Genomic DNA, 13,817 nt, shown 5'->3' with positions numbered 1-13,817 from the left:
TGTCCACTCTCCCCTATCACTGACTCTACCCACCCATTTAATCACCCACAGCCCATGTCCACTCTCCCCTATCACTGACTCTACCCACCCATTTAATCACCCACAGCCCATGTCCACTCTCCCCTATCACTGACTCTACCCACCCATTTAATCACCCACAGCCCATGTCCACTCTCTCCTATCACTGACTCTACCCACCCATTTAATCACCCACAGTCCATGTCCACTCTCCCCTATCACTAACTCTACCCACCCATTTAATCACCCACAGCCCATGTCCACTCTCCCCTATCACTGACTCTACACCCATTTAATCACCCACAGTCCATGTCCACTCTCCCCTATCACTGACTCTACCCACCCATTTAATCACCCACAGTCCATGTCCACTCTCCCCTATCACTGACTCTACCCACCCATTTAATCACCCACAGCCCATGTCCACTCTCCCCTATCACTGACTCTACCCACCCATTTAATCACCCACAGCCCATGTCCACTCTCCCCTATCACTGACTCTACCCACCCATTTAATAAGCCACAACCCATGTCCACTCTCCCCTATTATAGACTCTACAAACCCATTTATTCTCCAGTGATAATTCTACATAAATACTGTGATACCCAAAGATATTCAAGTAAGACCATATTACAGTCACCTTCCCTCCACTGCAGTTATTTGCAGGATGCCCTGATTATAAAGTCCATACCCCTGACTATAAAGTGGTCCATGCCCCGCTATCGGAGCAGGTTTGTCGGTTCCTCACCGGCCGTTTGGTCATGAGCCTCTGGTGGAAGCGTGCAACGCGCCCGAACACTTCCTGGCAGTATGCATGGAGCTCCTCCAACTCCTCTTCAATGGCAATAGCATCCATCGGTTCAATCTTCTGAATCAGCTGCTCACCAGAGTCAATAAGCTGGTCAATCTTGTTGGTGTTGAGGGTGATCTCCTGCTGAAAGGCCTGTGGTGATTATAAAGGCAAAACGCAAGTTGGTGATGGGTGGGTGCGGCCCAACACAGAGCCACGCCCGAATGCCAGCTCACTCCCAGATCCTGGTTATCTGCGAGGCTCCTTCCCTCTTACTCAAGGAATCTTCCCAACCTCTCCCATCCTGCAACCTGAACACCAAAACTCAACCCATCCTGGCACTCAGATCCAGCTCCTGGATCCAGCCTCTCCCCCACTCCCATCCCCAATAGCTCCAAAGTTTAAATGCAAAACCCGCAAGTCGTACGGAACTGAAATGTCTCCTTGGAAAAGAGAGCACCATAATTGGCCTCAGTACCCTTGGGTTAGGGGGTGGGGAAGGAATCCAGCCAGAGTATCTGCTCCTGATCATGAAAGACTTCCAATGAGTGGGTGCAGATATTGTTTAAAGTCAGGACTGGGCTCTGCTATGATGCCTCACATGGTCAAATAGCTCTCCAACTTCCAAGGTCTAGGCTCACAGATAGGAATATAGCATCAGACAAGATGAGTACAAAAACAATTAATGCTACATCGTTATAAATCACTAGTTAGGCCTCGGCTAGAGTACTGTATACAATTCTGGTCACCACACTTCAGGAAGGATGTGAAGGCCCTGAAGAGGGTGCAGAGATTTACCAGATTTAATAGAGGTATTCAAAATTATGAGGGGTTTGAGAGAGTAAGTAGCGAGAAACTGTTTCCTTTGGCAAATGGGTCAGTAAGCAGGAGACATAGCTTTAAAATAATTAGCAAAAGAACTACAGAGGAAATGAGAAGAAGTGTTTTCACCCAGAGGGTTAAGATCTGGAACGCACTACCTGAAAGTGTGGTGGAATTAGATTCCACAGGAACTTTCAAAAGGGCACTGGACATGAACGTGAAAGGACAAATTCTCACGGTAATGGTGAAAAAGCAGGAGAGTGGGACTAAATTAAAGTGCTCTTTCTTTTTAAGAAAGGTAAGATAGAGAAACCAAGGGATTATAGGCCAGTTCACATAAAATCTGCTGCTGACAGTCTATAATTAAGGATAGGGTGTCTGAATACCTGGAAAATTTTCAGCTGATCGGAGAGAGTCAGTGTGGATTGGTAAAGGAGAGGACATGTCCGATTTCAATTTTTTGAAGAGGTGACTAGAGTAATAGACAGGGGGAAGTCTCTGGGTGTTATTTACATGGACTTCCAAAAGGCATTTGATAAAGTTCCTCATAAGAGATTGTTAGTTAAAACTAAAGTTGAAGGCAAATTATTGCCTATGTGGGGAAATTGGCTGTGCAGCAGGAGACAGAGAGTAGGGATAATGGTCAGACACTGTAATCAACAGGATGTGACTAGTGCTGTCCCACATGGATCTGTGTTGGGGTCTCAACCATTCAATGCATTTATTAATAACTTAGATGATGAGATAGAGAACCAAATTTCCCTATGGCACAAAGAAAGACCGCATTGTAAGCTGTGTAGATGGAAGCGTAAAATTACAAAGAGATATTGATCGATTAAGTGAACGGGTAAAACTGTGGTAAATGGATTTTTAATGTAGGCAAATGTGAGGTCATCAACATTGGACCTAAAAAGGATCGAACAGGGTAATTTCTAAATGGTAACAAGCTAGAAACAGTGGAGATTCAAAGGGACTTGGAGGTCCAGGTACACAGATCATTAAGATGTCATGGACAGGTGCAGAAAATAATCAAAAAGGCTAATGGAACGCTAGCCTTTATAACTGGAGGACTAGAATCCAAGGGGGTAGGTCATGTTTCAGCTGTACAAAGCCCTGGTTAGACCACACCTGGAGTTACAGGGAGCAGTTCTGGGCACCAAACCTTATGAAGAATATATTGTTTGGAGGGAGTGCAGTGTAGATTTACGAAGAAAAGAACATATGAATTAGGAGCAGGACTAGGCCACTCGGCCCCTTGAGCCTGCTCCGCCATTCAATAAGATCATGGCTGATCTGATTGTAACCTTAACTCCACATTTCCACCAACCCCCGATAACCTTTCACCCCATTGCTTATCAAGAATCTATCTACCTCTGCCTTAAAAATATTCAAAGACTCTGCTTTCACCGCCTTTTGAGGAAGAGAGTTCCAAAGACTCACTCATGGACGACCCCTTATTTTTAAACAGTGACCTCTAGTTCTAGATTCTCCCACAAGGGGAAACATCCTTTCCACATCCACCCTGTCAAGACCCCTCAGGATCTTATATGTTTCAATCAAGTCACCTCTTACTCTTCTAAATTCCAGTGGATACAAGCCTAGCCTGTCCAATCTTTCCTCATAAGACAGCCCGCCCATTCCAGGTATTAGTCTAGTAAACCTTCTCTGTACTGCGGCCAACGCATTTACATCCTTCCTTAAATAAGGAGACCAGTACTGTACACAGTACTCCAGATGTGGTCTCACCAATGCTCTGTATAACTGAAGCATAACCTCCCCCAGTTCTGATGAAAAGTCACAGACCTGAACTGGGGAGGTTATGCTTCAGTTAACTCTGCTTCTCTCTCCACAGATGCTGCCTGACCTGCTGAGTATTTCCAGCACCTTCTGTTTTTATTTCAGATTTCCAGCATCTGCAGTATTTTGCTTTTAATCCCTACTTTTGTATTCAATTCCCCTTGCGATAAACAGTAACATTCTATTCGCTTTCCTAATTACTTGCTGTACCTGCAAACTAACCTTCTGCGATTCATACACTAGGACACTCAGATCCCTCTGCATCTCAGAGCTCTGCAATCTCTCACCATTTAGATAATATGCTTCTTTTTTATTCTTCCTGCCAAAGTGGATAATTTCCCACTTTCCCACATTATACTCCATTTGCCAGGCCTTTGCCCACTCACTTAACCTATTTATATCTTTTTGTAGCCCCCCTGTGTCTTCACAAGTTACTTTCCTACTTATCTTTGTGTCTTCAATAAATTTAGTAACCATACCTTCGGTCCCTTCATCTCAAGTCATTTATATAAATTGTAAAAAGTTGAGGCCCCAGCACAGATCTCTGTGGCACACCACTCGTTACATCTTGTCAACCAGAAAATTACCAATTACTCTCTGTTTCCTGTTAGCTAGCCAATCTTCTATCCATGCCAATATGTTACCCCCTGCACCATGAGCTTTTATTTTCTGCAATAACCTTTGATGTGGCACCTTATCAAATGCCTTCTGGAAATCTACCTTTAATTTTTCTAAGTGTCCTGTTATAACATCTTTAATAATAGCTTCTAACATTTTACGTAAGACAGATGTTAAGCTAACTGGCCTGTAGTTTCCAGCTTTCTGTCTCCCTCCCTTTTTGAATAAAGGAGTTACATTGGCTATTTTCCAATGTAAAGGAATCTTCCCCGGTTCTAGGGAGCCACTTCTTTTAAGACCCTCGGATGAAGTCCATCAGGACCCGGGGACTTGTCAGCCCACAGCTCCAACAATTTGTTGAGTACCACTTCCCTGGTGATTGGAATTTTCTTGAGTTCCTCCCTTCCATTTCCTGACTTACAGCTAATACTGGGATGTTATTGGTATCCTCAATAGTGAAGACCAATGCAAAATATCTGTTCAATTCATCTGCCATCTCCTTATTATCCATTATTAATTCCCCAGACTCACTTTCTATAGGACAAACGGTCACTTTGTTAACTTTTCTTTTTTAAATATCTTTAGAAACTCTTACTATCTGTTTTTATATTTCTCACCAGCTTTCTCTCATACTCTAATTTTTCCCTCCTTATTAATCTTTTAGTTATTCTTTGCTGTTTTTTTATATTCTGTCCAATTTTCTGACCTGCCTCCCATCTTTGCACAATTATATGCTTTTTCTTTAAGTTTGTTACTATCTTTAACTTTTTTAGTTAACCACGGATGACGGTTCCACCCTTGGAATTTTCCTTTCTTGTTGAAATGTATCTATTCTGTGTATTCTGAAATATCCCCTTAAATGTCTGCCACTGCATCTCTATTGATCTATCCCTTAACCTATTTTTCCAGTTCAATTTAGCTAGCTCTGCTTTCATGCCCTCATAAATGCCCTTATTTAAGTTGAAAATACTAGTCTTGGACCCACTCTTCTCTCCCTCAAACTGAAAGACCCACTCTTCTCCCCAGAATGTTACCTGAACTCCAACAGTTAAATTATGAGGAGAGATTTTAGAACCATAGAACCACAGAAAAATTACTGCACAGAAGGAGGACATTCAGCCTGTCGTGTCCGTGCTGGCTGAAAAAACTAGCCGCCTAATCTAATCCCACCTTCCAGTACCTGGTCCATAGCCTTGCAGGTTAAAATACTTCAGGTTCATGTCCAGGTACCTTTTAAAATAATTGAGGGCTTTTGCCTCCACCACCATTCCTGGCAGCGAATTCCAGACGCCCACCACCCTCTAGGTGAAAAGGGTTTTCCTCTAACCCTTCTACCAATCATTTAATATCTGTGCCCCCTGGTAACTGACCTCTCCGCTAGGGGAAACGGGTTCTTCCTGTCTCCTCTATCTAGGCCCCTTATAATTTTGTACACTTCAATTAAGTCACCCCTCAGCCTCCTCTGTTCTAAGGAAAACAACCCCAGCCGATCCAATCTTTCCTCATAGCTGCAACTTTCAAGTCCTGGTAACATTCTTGTAAATCTCCTCTGTACTCTCTCCAGAGCAATTATGTCCTTCCTGTAATGTGGTGAACAGAACTATACGCAATACTCCAGCTGTAGCCTAACCAGTGTTTTATACAATTCCAGCATTACATCCCTGCTTTTGTATTCTATACCTCGACCAATAAAGGAAAGCATTCCAGATGCCTTCTTCACCACTCTATCTACCTGTTCTGCCACCTTCAGGGACCTGTGGACATACACTCCAAGGTCTCTCACTTCCTCTACCCCTCTCAATATCCTCCTGTTTACTGTGTATTCCCTCGCTTTGTTTGCCCTCCCCAAATGCATTACCTCACACTTCTCTGGATTGAATTCCATTTGCCACTTTTCCGCCCACTCAACCAAACCATTAATATCATTCTGGAGTCTACAGCTATCCTCTTCACAATCAACTACACGGCCAATTTTTGTGTCATCAGCAAATTCCCCAATCATGCCTCCCACATGTAAGTCCAAATCATTAATATATACCACAAACAGCAAGGGACCCAACACTGAGCCCTGTGAAACACCACTGGAAACCGCCTTCCATTCGCAAAATGAAGGTTAAGGGTTGATTTGATCAAAGTTTTCAAGATATTAAGGGGAACAGATAAGGTAGATAGAGAGAAACTATTTCTGCTGGTTGTGGAGTCTAGGTCTGGCAGCATAATCTAAAAATTAAAGCCAGACCTTTCAGGAGTGAAAGTAGGAAACACATCTACACACAGAGGACGGTAGAAGTTTGGAAACTCTCTTCTGCAAATGGCAATTGATGACAGATCAATTATTAATTTTAAATCTGAGATTGATTTTTGTTAACCAGAGGTTATGGGCAAAGGCAGGCATATGGAGTTAGGTCAGAAATCAGCCACAATCTCACTGCCTGGTGAAACAGACTCGAGGGGGCTAAAGGCTACCTTCTCTTTCTATGTTTTATCTTCCCAGCTGGCTCAGGTATTATCAGTTAAATGGCTATTCAGTGCTGTCAGATTCTACAGTTCCACTGAAAATCCAGCCAAATGGACTAACACAGGATAGCGAAGGGTCAGCGGCTTCAGGAGAGGAGGGGAGAAAGGATGAAAGGTTCATCTTAATGGAGTAAGGTGTTTGTTTCAAACTCCAATGTGTCTCTCAGAAAAATCCCATCGCACTCCTCACAAAACGAATTACATTAACATGCAACGACATTATTATCCAAGTAAATTTATTCAGTTACACACAGCATGATCCCACAAACAGAGCAGCCATGCGATCAATGACCTGTTTTTAGTGAGGTCAGTTGAGGTCTAAAGATTGGTCAAGGACATCTTGGAGAATTCTCCTACTGTCCTTCCAATAGTGGCCAGGGGATCTTTTACATCCACTCAACAGGGCAGACGGGACCTTGGTTTAACGTCTCACTTGAAAGATGGCACCTCCGACAGTGCCATGCTCCCTCAGTACTGCACTGAGAGTGTCAGCCTGGATTATAGGCTCAAGTTTCTGGAGTGGGGTTGAAGCTATGACTCAGGCGAGAGTGCTGTCCATTGAGCCAGAGCTGGCAGTCGAGGTATACAACTGTATTGAAGTAAATATACCAGGGAATGTGTACAGGTGGGTACCGTGCTGAACCATGCTGTGTGAGGTGGTGAAGCTGCTACTCACATTCAGCTGTCGTACTTTATCATCGATGTCACTCTCGGAGAAATGTTCCACATTGGTCAGCTGCAGGTCCATCTCCGTGAGCCACACCAGGATACCTTCCCTGGAAGTTTCAAACTCTTCCCTCTGATTGGTGAAGTGCTGTGGAAATGCGAACAGGTTGAAAGGGGAGGAGTAATTTCAGGATTCTCAATCAGCGTGACACTGTGTCGTCTGGAGGTCAGGGTAACCCACTGTGTATACCCCGTCACTCTGCAGAGGCTGCAATGTCTTGAGAGGGTGTCATCAGGAGGTTGCAGCCAAAATTACACCCATCCCCGCTCCCGTTTAAGACGGAGATGATGAGGAATTTCTTCTCTCAGAGGATCGTTAATCTTTGGAATTCTCTTTCCCAGCGAGCGGTGGAGGCTGGGTCATTGAATATATTCAAGGCTGAGTTAGACAGGTTTTTGATCTACAAGGGAGTCGAGGGTTATGGGGGGCCAGGCAGGAAAGTGCAGTTAAGGTCACAATCAGATCAGCCATGATTTTATTTAACGGCAGAGTAGGCTAGAGGGGCTGAATGGCCTACTTCTGCTCCTAATTCTTATGTCCTATGCACCATGCACATGAGGGATAAGCTGCAATAGGGGAAGCTTTGACATTTTCAATGGGACTTCTACCGTAAGAAAAATCCCACTTACAGAATCAGAACAAACAGAGCAAGTCTCTGTGAGCGTCATTCAAAAACAAGATCATTCAATTAAATCATTTTAAAATGCCAGAAAAATTACTGCTTCCTGTTGCACCTGAAATTCCGGGTTTCATTTTACACCCGTTTTGAACCAGTGTAAGTGCAGGGAATTCCTGTGTATGGCTCCTTAGCCTGGGTTCTTTTTTTTCTTTTGGGCCTCCTTATCTCGAGAGACAATGGATACGCGCCTGGAGGTGGTCAGTGGTTTGTGAAGCAGCGCCTGGAGTGGCTATAAAGGCCAATTCTGGAGTGACAGGCTCTTCCACAGGTGCTGCAGAGAAATTTGTTTGTTGGGGCTGTTGCACAGTTGGCTCTCCCCTTGCGCCTCTGTCTTTTTTCCTGCCAACTACTAAGTCTCTTCGACTCGCCACAATTTAGCCCTGTCTTTATGGCTGCCCGCCAGCTCTGGCGAATGCTGGCAACTGACTCCCACGACTTGTGATCAATGTCACACGATTTCATGTCGCGTTTGCAGACGTCTTTATAGTGGAGACATGGACGGCCGGTGGGTCTGATACCAGTGGCGAGCTCGCTGTACAATGTGTCTTTGGGGATCCTGCCATCTTCCATGCGGCTCACATGGCCAAGCCATCTCAAGCGCCGCTGACTCAGTAGTGTGTATAAGCTGGGGATGTTGGCCGCTTCAAGGACTTCTGTGTTGGAGATATAGTCCTGCCACCTGATGCCAAGTATTCTCCGAAGGCAGCGAAGATGGAATGAATTGAGACGTCGCTCTTGGCTGGCATACGTTGTCCAGGCCTCGCTGCCGTAGAGCAAGGTACTGAGGACACAGGCCTGATACACTCGGACTTTTGTGTTCCGTGTCAGTGCGCCATTTTCCCACACTCTCTTGGCCAGTCTGAACATAGCAGTGGAAGCCTTACCCATGCGCTTGTTGATTTCTGCATCTAGAGACAGGTTACTGGTGATAGTTGAGCCTAGGTAGGTGAACTCTTGAACCACTTCCAGAGCGTGGTCGCCAATATTGATGGATGGAGCATTTCTGACATCCTGCCCCATGATGTTCGTTTTCTTGAGGCTGATGGTTAGGCCAAATTCATTGCAGGCAGACGCAAACCTGTCGATGAGACTCTGCAGGCATTCTTCAGTGTGAGATGTTAAAGCAGCATCGTCAGCAAAGAGGAGTTCTCTGATGAGGACTTTCCGTACTTTGGACTTCGCTCTTAGACGGGCAAGGTTGAACAACCTGCCCCCTGATCTTGTGTGGAGGAAAATTCCTTCTTCAGAGGATTTGAACGCATGTGAAAGCAGCAGGGAGAAGAAAATCCCAAAAAGTGTGGGTGTGAGAACACAGCCCTGTTTCACACCACTCAGGATAGGAAAGGGCTCTGATGAGGAGCCACCATGTTGAATTGTGCCTTTCATATTGTCATGGAATGAGGTGATGATACTTAGTAGCTTTGGTGGACATCCGATCTTTTCTAGTAGTCTGAAGAGACCACGTCTGCTGACGAGGTCAAAGGCTTTGGTGAGATCAATGAAAGCAATGTAGAGGGGCATCTGTTGTTCACGGCATTTCTCCTGTATCTGACGAAGGGAGAACAGCATGTCAATAGTCGATCTCTCTGCACGAAAGCCACACTGTGCCTCAGGGTAGACGCGCTCGGCCAGCTTCTGGAGCCTGTTCAGAGCGACTCGAGCAAAGACTTTCCCCACTATGCTGAGCAGGGAGATTCCACGGTGGTTGTTGCAGTCACCGCAGTCACCTTTGTTTTTATAGAGGGTGATGATGTTGGCATCGCGCATGTCCTGGGGTACTGCTCCCTCGTCCCAGCACAGGCATAGCAGTTCATGTAGTGCTGAGAGTATAGCAGGCTTGGCACTCTTGATTATTTCAGGGGTAATGCTGTCCTTCCCAGGGGCTTTTCCGCTGGCTAGGGAATCAATGGCATCACTGAGTTCCGATTTGGTTGGCTGTATGTCCAGCTCATCCATGACTGGTAGAGGCTGGGCTGCATTGAGGGCAGTCTCAGTGACAGCATTCTCCCTGGAGTACAGTTCTAGGTAGTGCTCAACCCAGCGGTCCATCTGTTTGCGTTGGTCAGTGATTATGTCCCCCGATTTAGATTTGAGGGGGGTGATCTTCTTGATGGTTGGCCCAAGAGCTCTCTTCATGCCATCATACATTCCTCTGATGTTTCCGGTGTCTGAGGCCAGCTGAATATGGCTGCATAGGTGTTGCCAGTAGTCGTTTGCGCAACGCCTAGCTGTTCTTTGTGCAGTACTTCTGGCTGCTTTAAGTGCTGCGGATGTTAAATCGCTGGGGGCTTTCTTGTAGTTCAAAAGTGCAATGCGCTTAGCGGCTATGACAGGTTCCAGCTCTTCATTATGAGATTGAAACCAGTCTGCATTTCTCTTCGCACTTTTGCCGTAGGTGGTCAAAGCTGACTCATAGATGGCGTCTCTGATGTGGGCCCACTTGGTCTCAGCATCCCCTGTGGGAGTGTTTTGAAGGGCTGTTACAAGTGAATTTAGAAATTTTTGTAACAGCTGTGGGTGAGAAATTCTGCTCGTGTTGATGCGCGGGTGGCCCTTCTGCTTGGAATGATGCAACTTCTTTGGTCTGAGTCTAACCTTGCTGCACACCAGGGAGTGGTCGGTGTCGCAGTCCGCACTGTGGAAGCTGCGTGTGATTTGAACACTGTTTAAGGCGGCTCGCCTTGTGACAATGAGGTCTAGCTGGTGCCAACGACGTGATCTTGGGTGCCTCCATGAAACCTGGTGACAGGGTTTAGTGTGAAAGAACGAGTTGGTGATGCAGAGGTTATGATAGGTACACAACTCAAGCAGTCTCTGCCCGTTCTCATTCATCCTTCCAACGCCATAGCGCCCAAGGCAGGAGGGCCATGAGTCATGGTCGGCCCCAACCCTGGCATTAAAGTCCCCCAGCAGGAATAGGTGTTCGGTGTTGGGGATGCTGCTAATGATGTTATGGAGTTGTTCATAGAACTGGTCTTTAGCTTCAGGTGCGGAACAGAGTGTTGGAGCATAGATGCTGAGTAGGTGTACTGGACCAGAGGTGGTGAGCAGTCGGATGGACAGTATGCGTTCCGAGCCATTTGAGGGAGGCTCTATCATGCTGAGCAAGGAGTTTCTGATGGCGAAGCCCACTCCATGCTGTCTTGGTTCTTCAGGATCCCTGCCCTGCCAGAAGAAGGTGTAGTCTTGCTCTGCTAGAGAGCCACTCGCGGGGAGGCGAGTCTCCTGAAGTGCTGCAATGTCCACATTTGTGTATGGCTCCTTAGCCTGGGTAAAGAGCAATTATAATAAGCATTTGGGAGTAAGGGTTGTAGATGGTGTTAGGGGAAAGGAGGGGAAGGGGGTAAAAAGAATAAGGAAAATATTGCATAGTATAATCACAAGCATAACACACTTGGGCCCAAGTTTCTTTGATATTTCACAACGGAAGTTTGCTTTCTGCCCCGATGACTCCTGCCTCTGGATGCTAATACACAGGAACTCATCCCTCGTGGTGTGCAATTAGAATGGCAGGACAGACTCGAGGGGCTGAAGGGCCTCCTCCTGTGCTGTAAATGATGCAAACTGCCCCTCCTCCTCGATGAGTCAGCCCCCTTGCCATTCATCAGTGGTGCAGTAGTTACCTTGAGCCTGCGTAAGATGGCGGCAATGCGCTTCTGGAGGCTGTCCCACCGCTGGTTTCCCTCGTGCACCATCTGTTTGAGCCGACTGGAGGAGTCTGTGCGGTTCTCTCTCGCCAGTCGCCTGTACTGCTTGTTGATCAGCTCCAGCTGGGTCAGACTCTCATGAATCTGTCTCTGGAAGGTCTGTGGCAAAAGAACAATCATAGAATCTTACAGCACAGAAGGAGGCCATTTGCACCATCACGCCTGTGCCAGCTGTCCAATTAATTTTTAATTCTTAAGTATTTATCCAATTCCCTTTCAAAAGTTACTATTAAATCTGCTTCCAACACCCATTCAGGCAGCGCATTCCAGACCCTAACTACTCGCTGTGTAGCAATATTCCTCGTAATCTCCTCGCTGGGTCTTGTGCCACTCACCTTAAAGCTGTGTCCTCTGGTTACTGACCCTCCCACCACTGGAAACAGTTTTTCCTTAGTTAGTCCATCAAAACCCTCCATGATTTTGAACACCTCGATCAAGTCTCCTCTGAAACATCTCTGCTTTCTCAAATCTCCCCATGTCACTGAAGTCCCTTGTCCCTGGTACCATCCTAGTAAAGCTACTCTGTACACTCTCCAGTGGTGAAAAAAGCACATTGTGATGGAAACCACACCTGCCAAAATGAAATAGATTAATTTTTGTCATATGGAACATTATTTTTGAACTGTTACTGGACATTGAACAAACTTGCTTAAAAAGACGACAGAACAGTGGCTGAAAACATGGCTGCACATTTGCATTCTAAAAGACATTTGCATGGAGAGACAATGGGAGTACTTCCTGATTCAATTAGCCAGATGGATTTTGTCAATAGTGATGATCAAGAGACATTGAGCCAGCATTCCACCCTTCCCACTGAGTGTGTCTGGTAAGCTTGGGGGAATCCACAAACCTCGCAGGAGAAGCTGTTCCAAATAAGGAGCTAGTCACATGACTAACCTGCTGGTCAACCTGGGGTTTTTTGAATTGTGCCTGACACAGAACAGTTTTTGTGAGAGACTGCAATTGAACTTCAAGAAGAGAGTACTCCCTTTCTCTGTCTCTCTCTCTCTTTCTCTCTCACGTAAAGTTCCAGGGACCCATGGAAGTAACTCAAGCCTCAAGACAGAAGACTCCTGCAGCCCTCTGGTACCAGCTAAACAAGTTTGAAAGTGTGCACTGGGCCCCAACGAGAACTGCAAGACTTAACTTCAATCAAAGACTTTCCATTCAACCCAGAACCAGTAACTGAATTCCATCTAATACTTAAAACCTTTCCCCCTTAATTCTTTCTCTTCCCCTGTTTCTATTTGCGTGTGTGCTTATCGTGTTTGCATGCTAGCATGGCCGTGTTGTGCATTCTTCGTAGTTAGTTAAATAAACTTACACATTTCTTGTTTAAATCTGAGAAAACCTGTCTGGTTGATTTCTTTGCTATTACAATTAGAGAGCAGTGAGCAAGGACTCACTGAGGTGAAGCTGAAAACACTGTGTTTTAAAAATTAAACCCTGTTACGGCCAAACCAGGAAAAGGCTGATAGGGGGAGCCTGAGACCCCCTTCCTCACCTGGTCGTAACAACATCAGAATCTCAGGAGGGGTCTGTCACCATCTTTCTGTCTCATCACCAACACAAATCCAGAAGCAGTGATGTACAGGGTCAAACTCAAGATTCTGCCAGGATGAAGGGGAGGGGGAAAAACGGGCAGCTGGATTTTAGCTTCCTGTTCCCACCCTTCACACCACTTCCCCAAGTCAAAGTGGAAAGTTAGAATCATAGAATCATACAGCACAGATGGAGGCCATTCAGTCCATTGAGCCTGTACTGGGCTCTGAACGAGCTATCCAATTAGTTGCACTCCCCTGCTCTTTTGCCTTTCTCCTGGAGGGTACTGATTGTTACTAGTGACACACTGACCTCATCCAATCTTCATCTACAGGATGTGTATCAGCTACCTGTCGACTGTTCTGGGGAGATCACCACTCAGCCCAAACCTGCCCCATTGACCACACACAGCCACTGTCCAGCAGGCTAGTGCTGATCAGCAGTGGGGATCGTGGCTGATTATTTACCCCTACCTTCTCTAGCCAAGGTGGCGCACAACAGTAAACTATGGCCCTCTAACCAGTGACCCAGTGCAGAGCGAGAATTGAAGTGAGAGACCCTTTGGTCCATAAGATTCAGAACCATACCAGGGCAATGCG

At 45.9% G+C, this 13,817-nt stretch overlaps 1 protein-coding gene across 1 annotated transcript in view; it reads right to left on the bottom strand.

Moving 5' to 3' along the window:
* LOC137373552 (nesprin-2-like) overlaps positions 1-13,817 on the bottom strand; it is a 126,442-nt gene that overhangs the window by 40,023 nt on the left and 72,602 nt on the right. Inside the window, exons 21-23 of the mRNA XM_068038481.1 lie at positions 11,593-11,775; positions 7,240-7,377; positions 768-962 (exon numbers count right to left, since the gene is read on the bottom strand). Of these exons, the coding sequence (XP_067894582.1) occupies positions 768-962; positions 7,240-7,377; positions 11,593-11,775 (516 nt within the window). The remainder of the gene's footprint in view (positions 1-767; positions 963-7,239; positions 7,378-11,592; positions 11,776-13,817) is intronic.

This window comes from Heterodontus francisci, chromosome 9 (assembly GCF_036365525.1).
Source record: "Heterodontus francisci isolate sHetFra1 chromosome 9, sHetFra1.hap1, whole genome shotgun sequence".
In the NCBI taxonomy this organism is placed as follows: domain Eukaryota; kingdom Metazoa; phylum Chordata; class Chondrichthyes; order Heterodontiformes; family Heterodontidae; genus Heterodontus; species Heterodontus francisci.
This window is presented reverse-complemented; position numbering and strand designations above follow the sequence as displayed.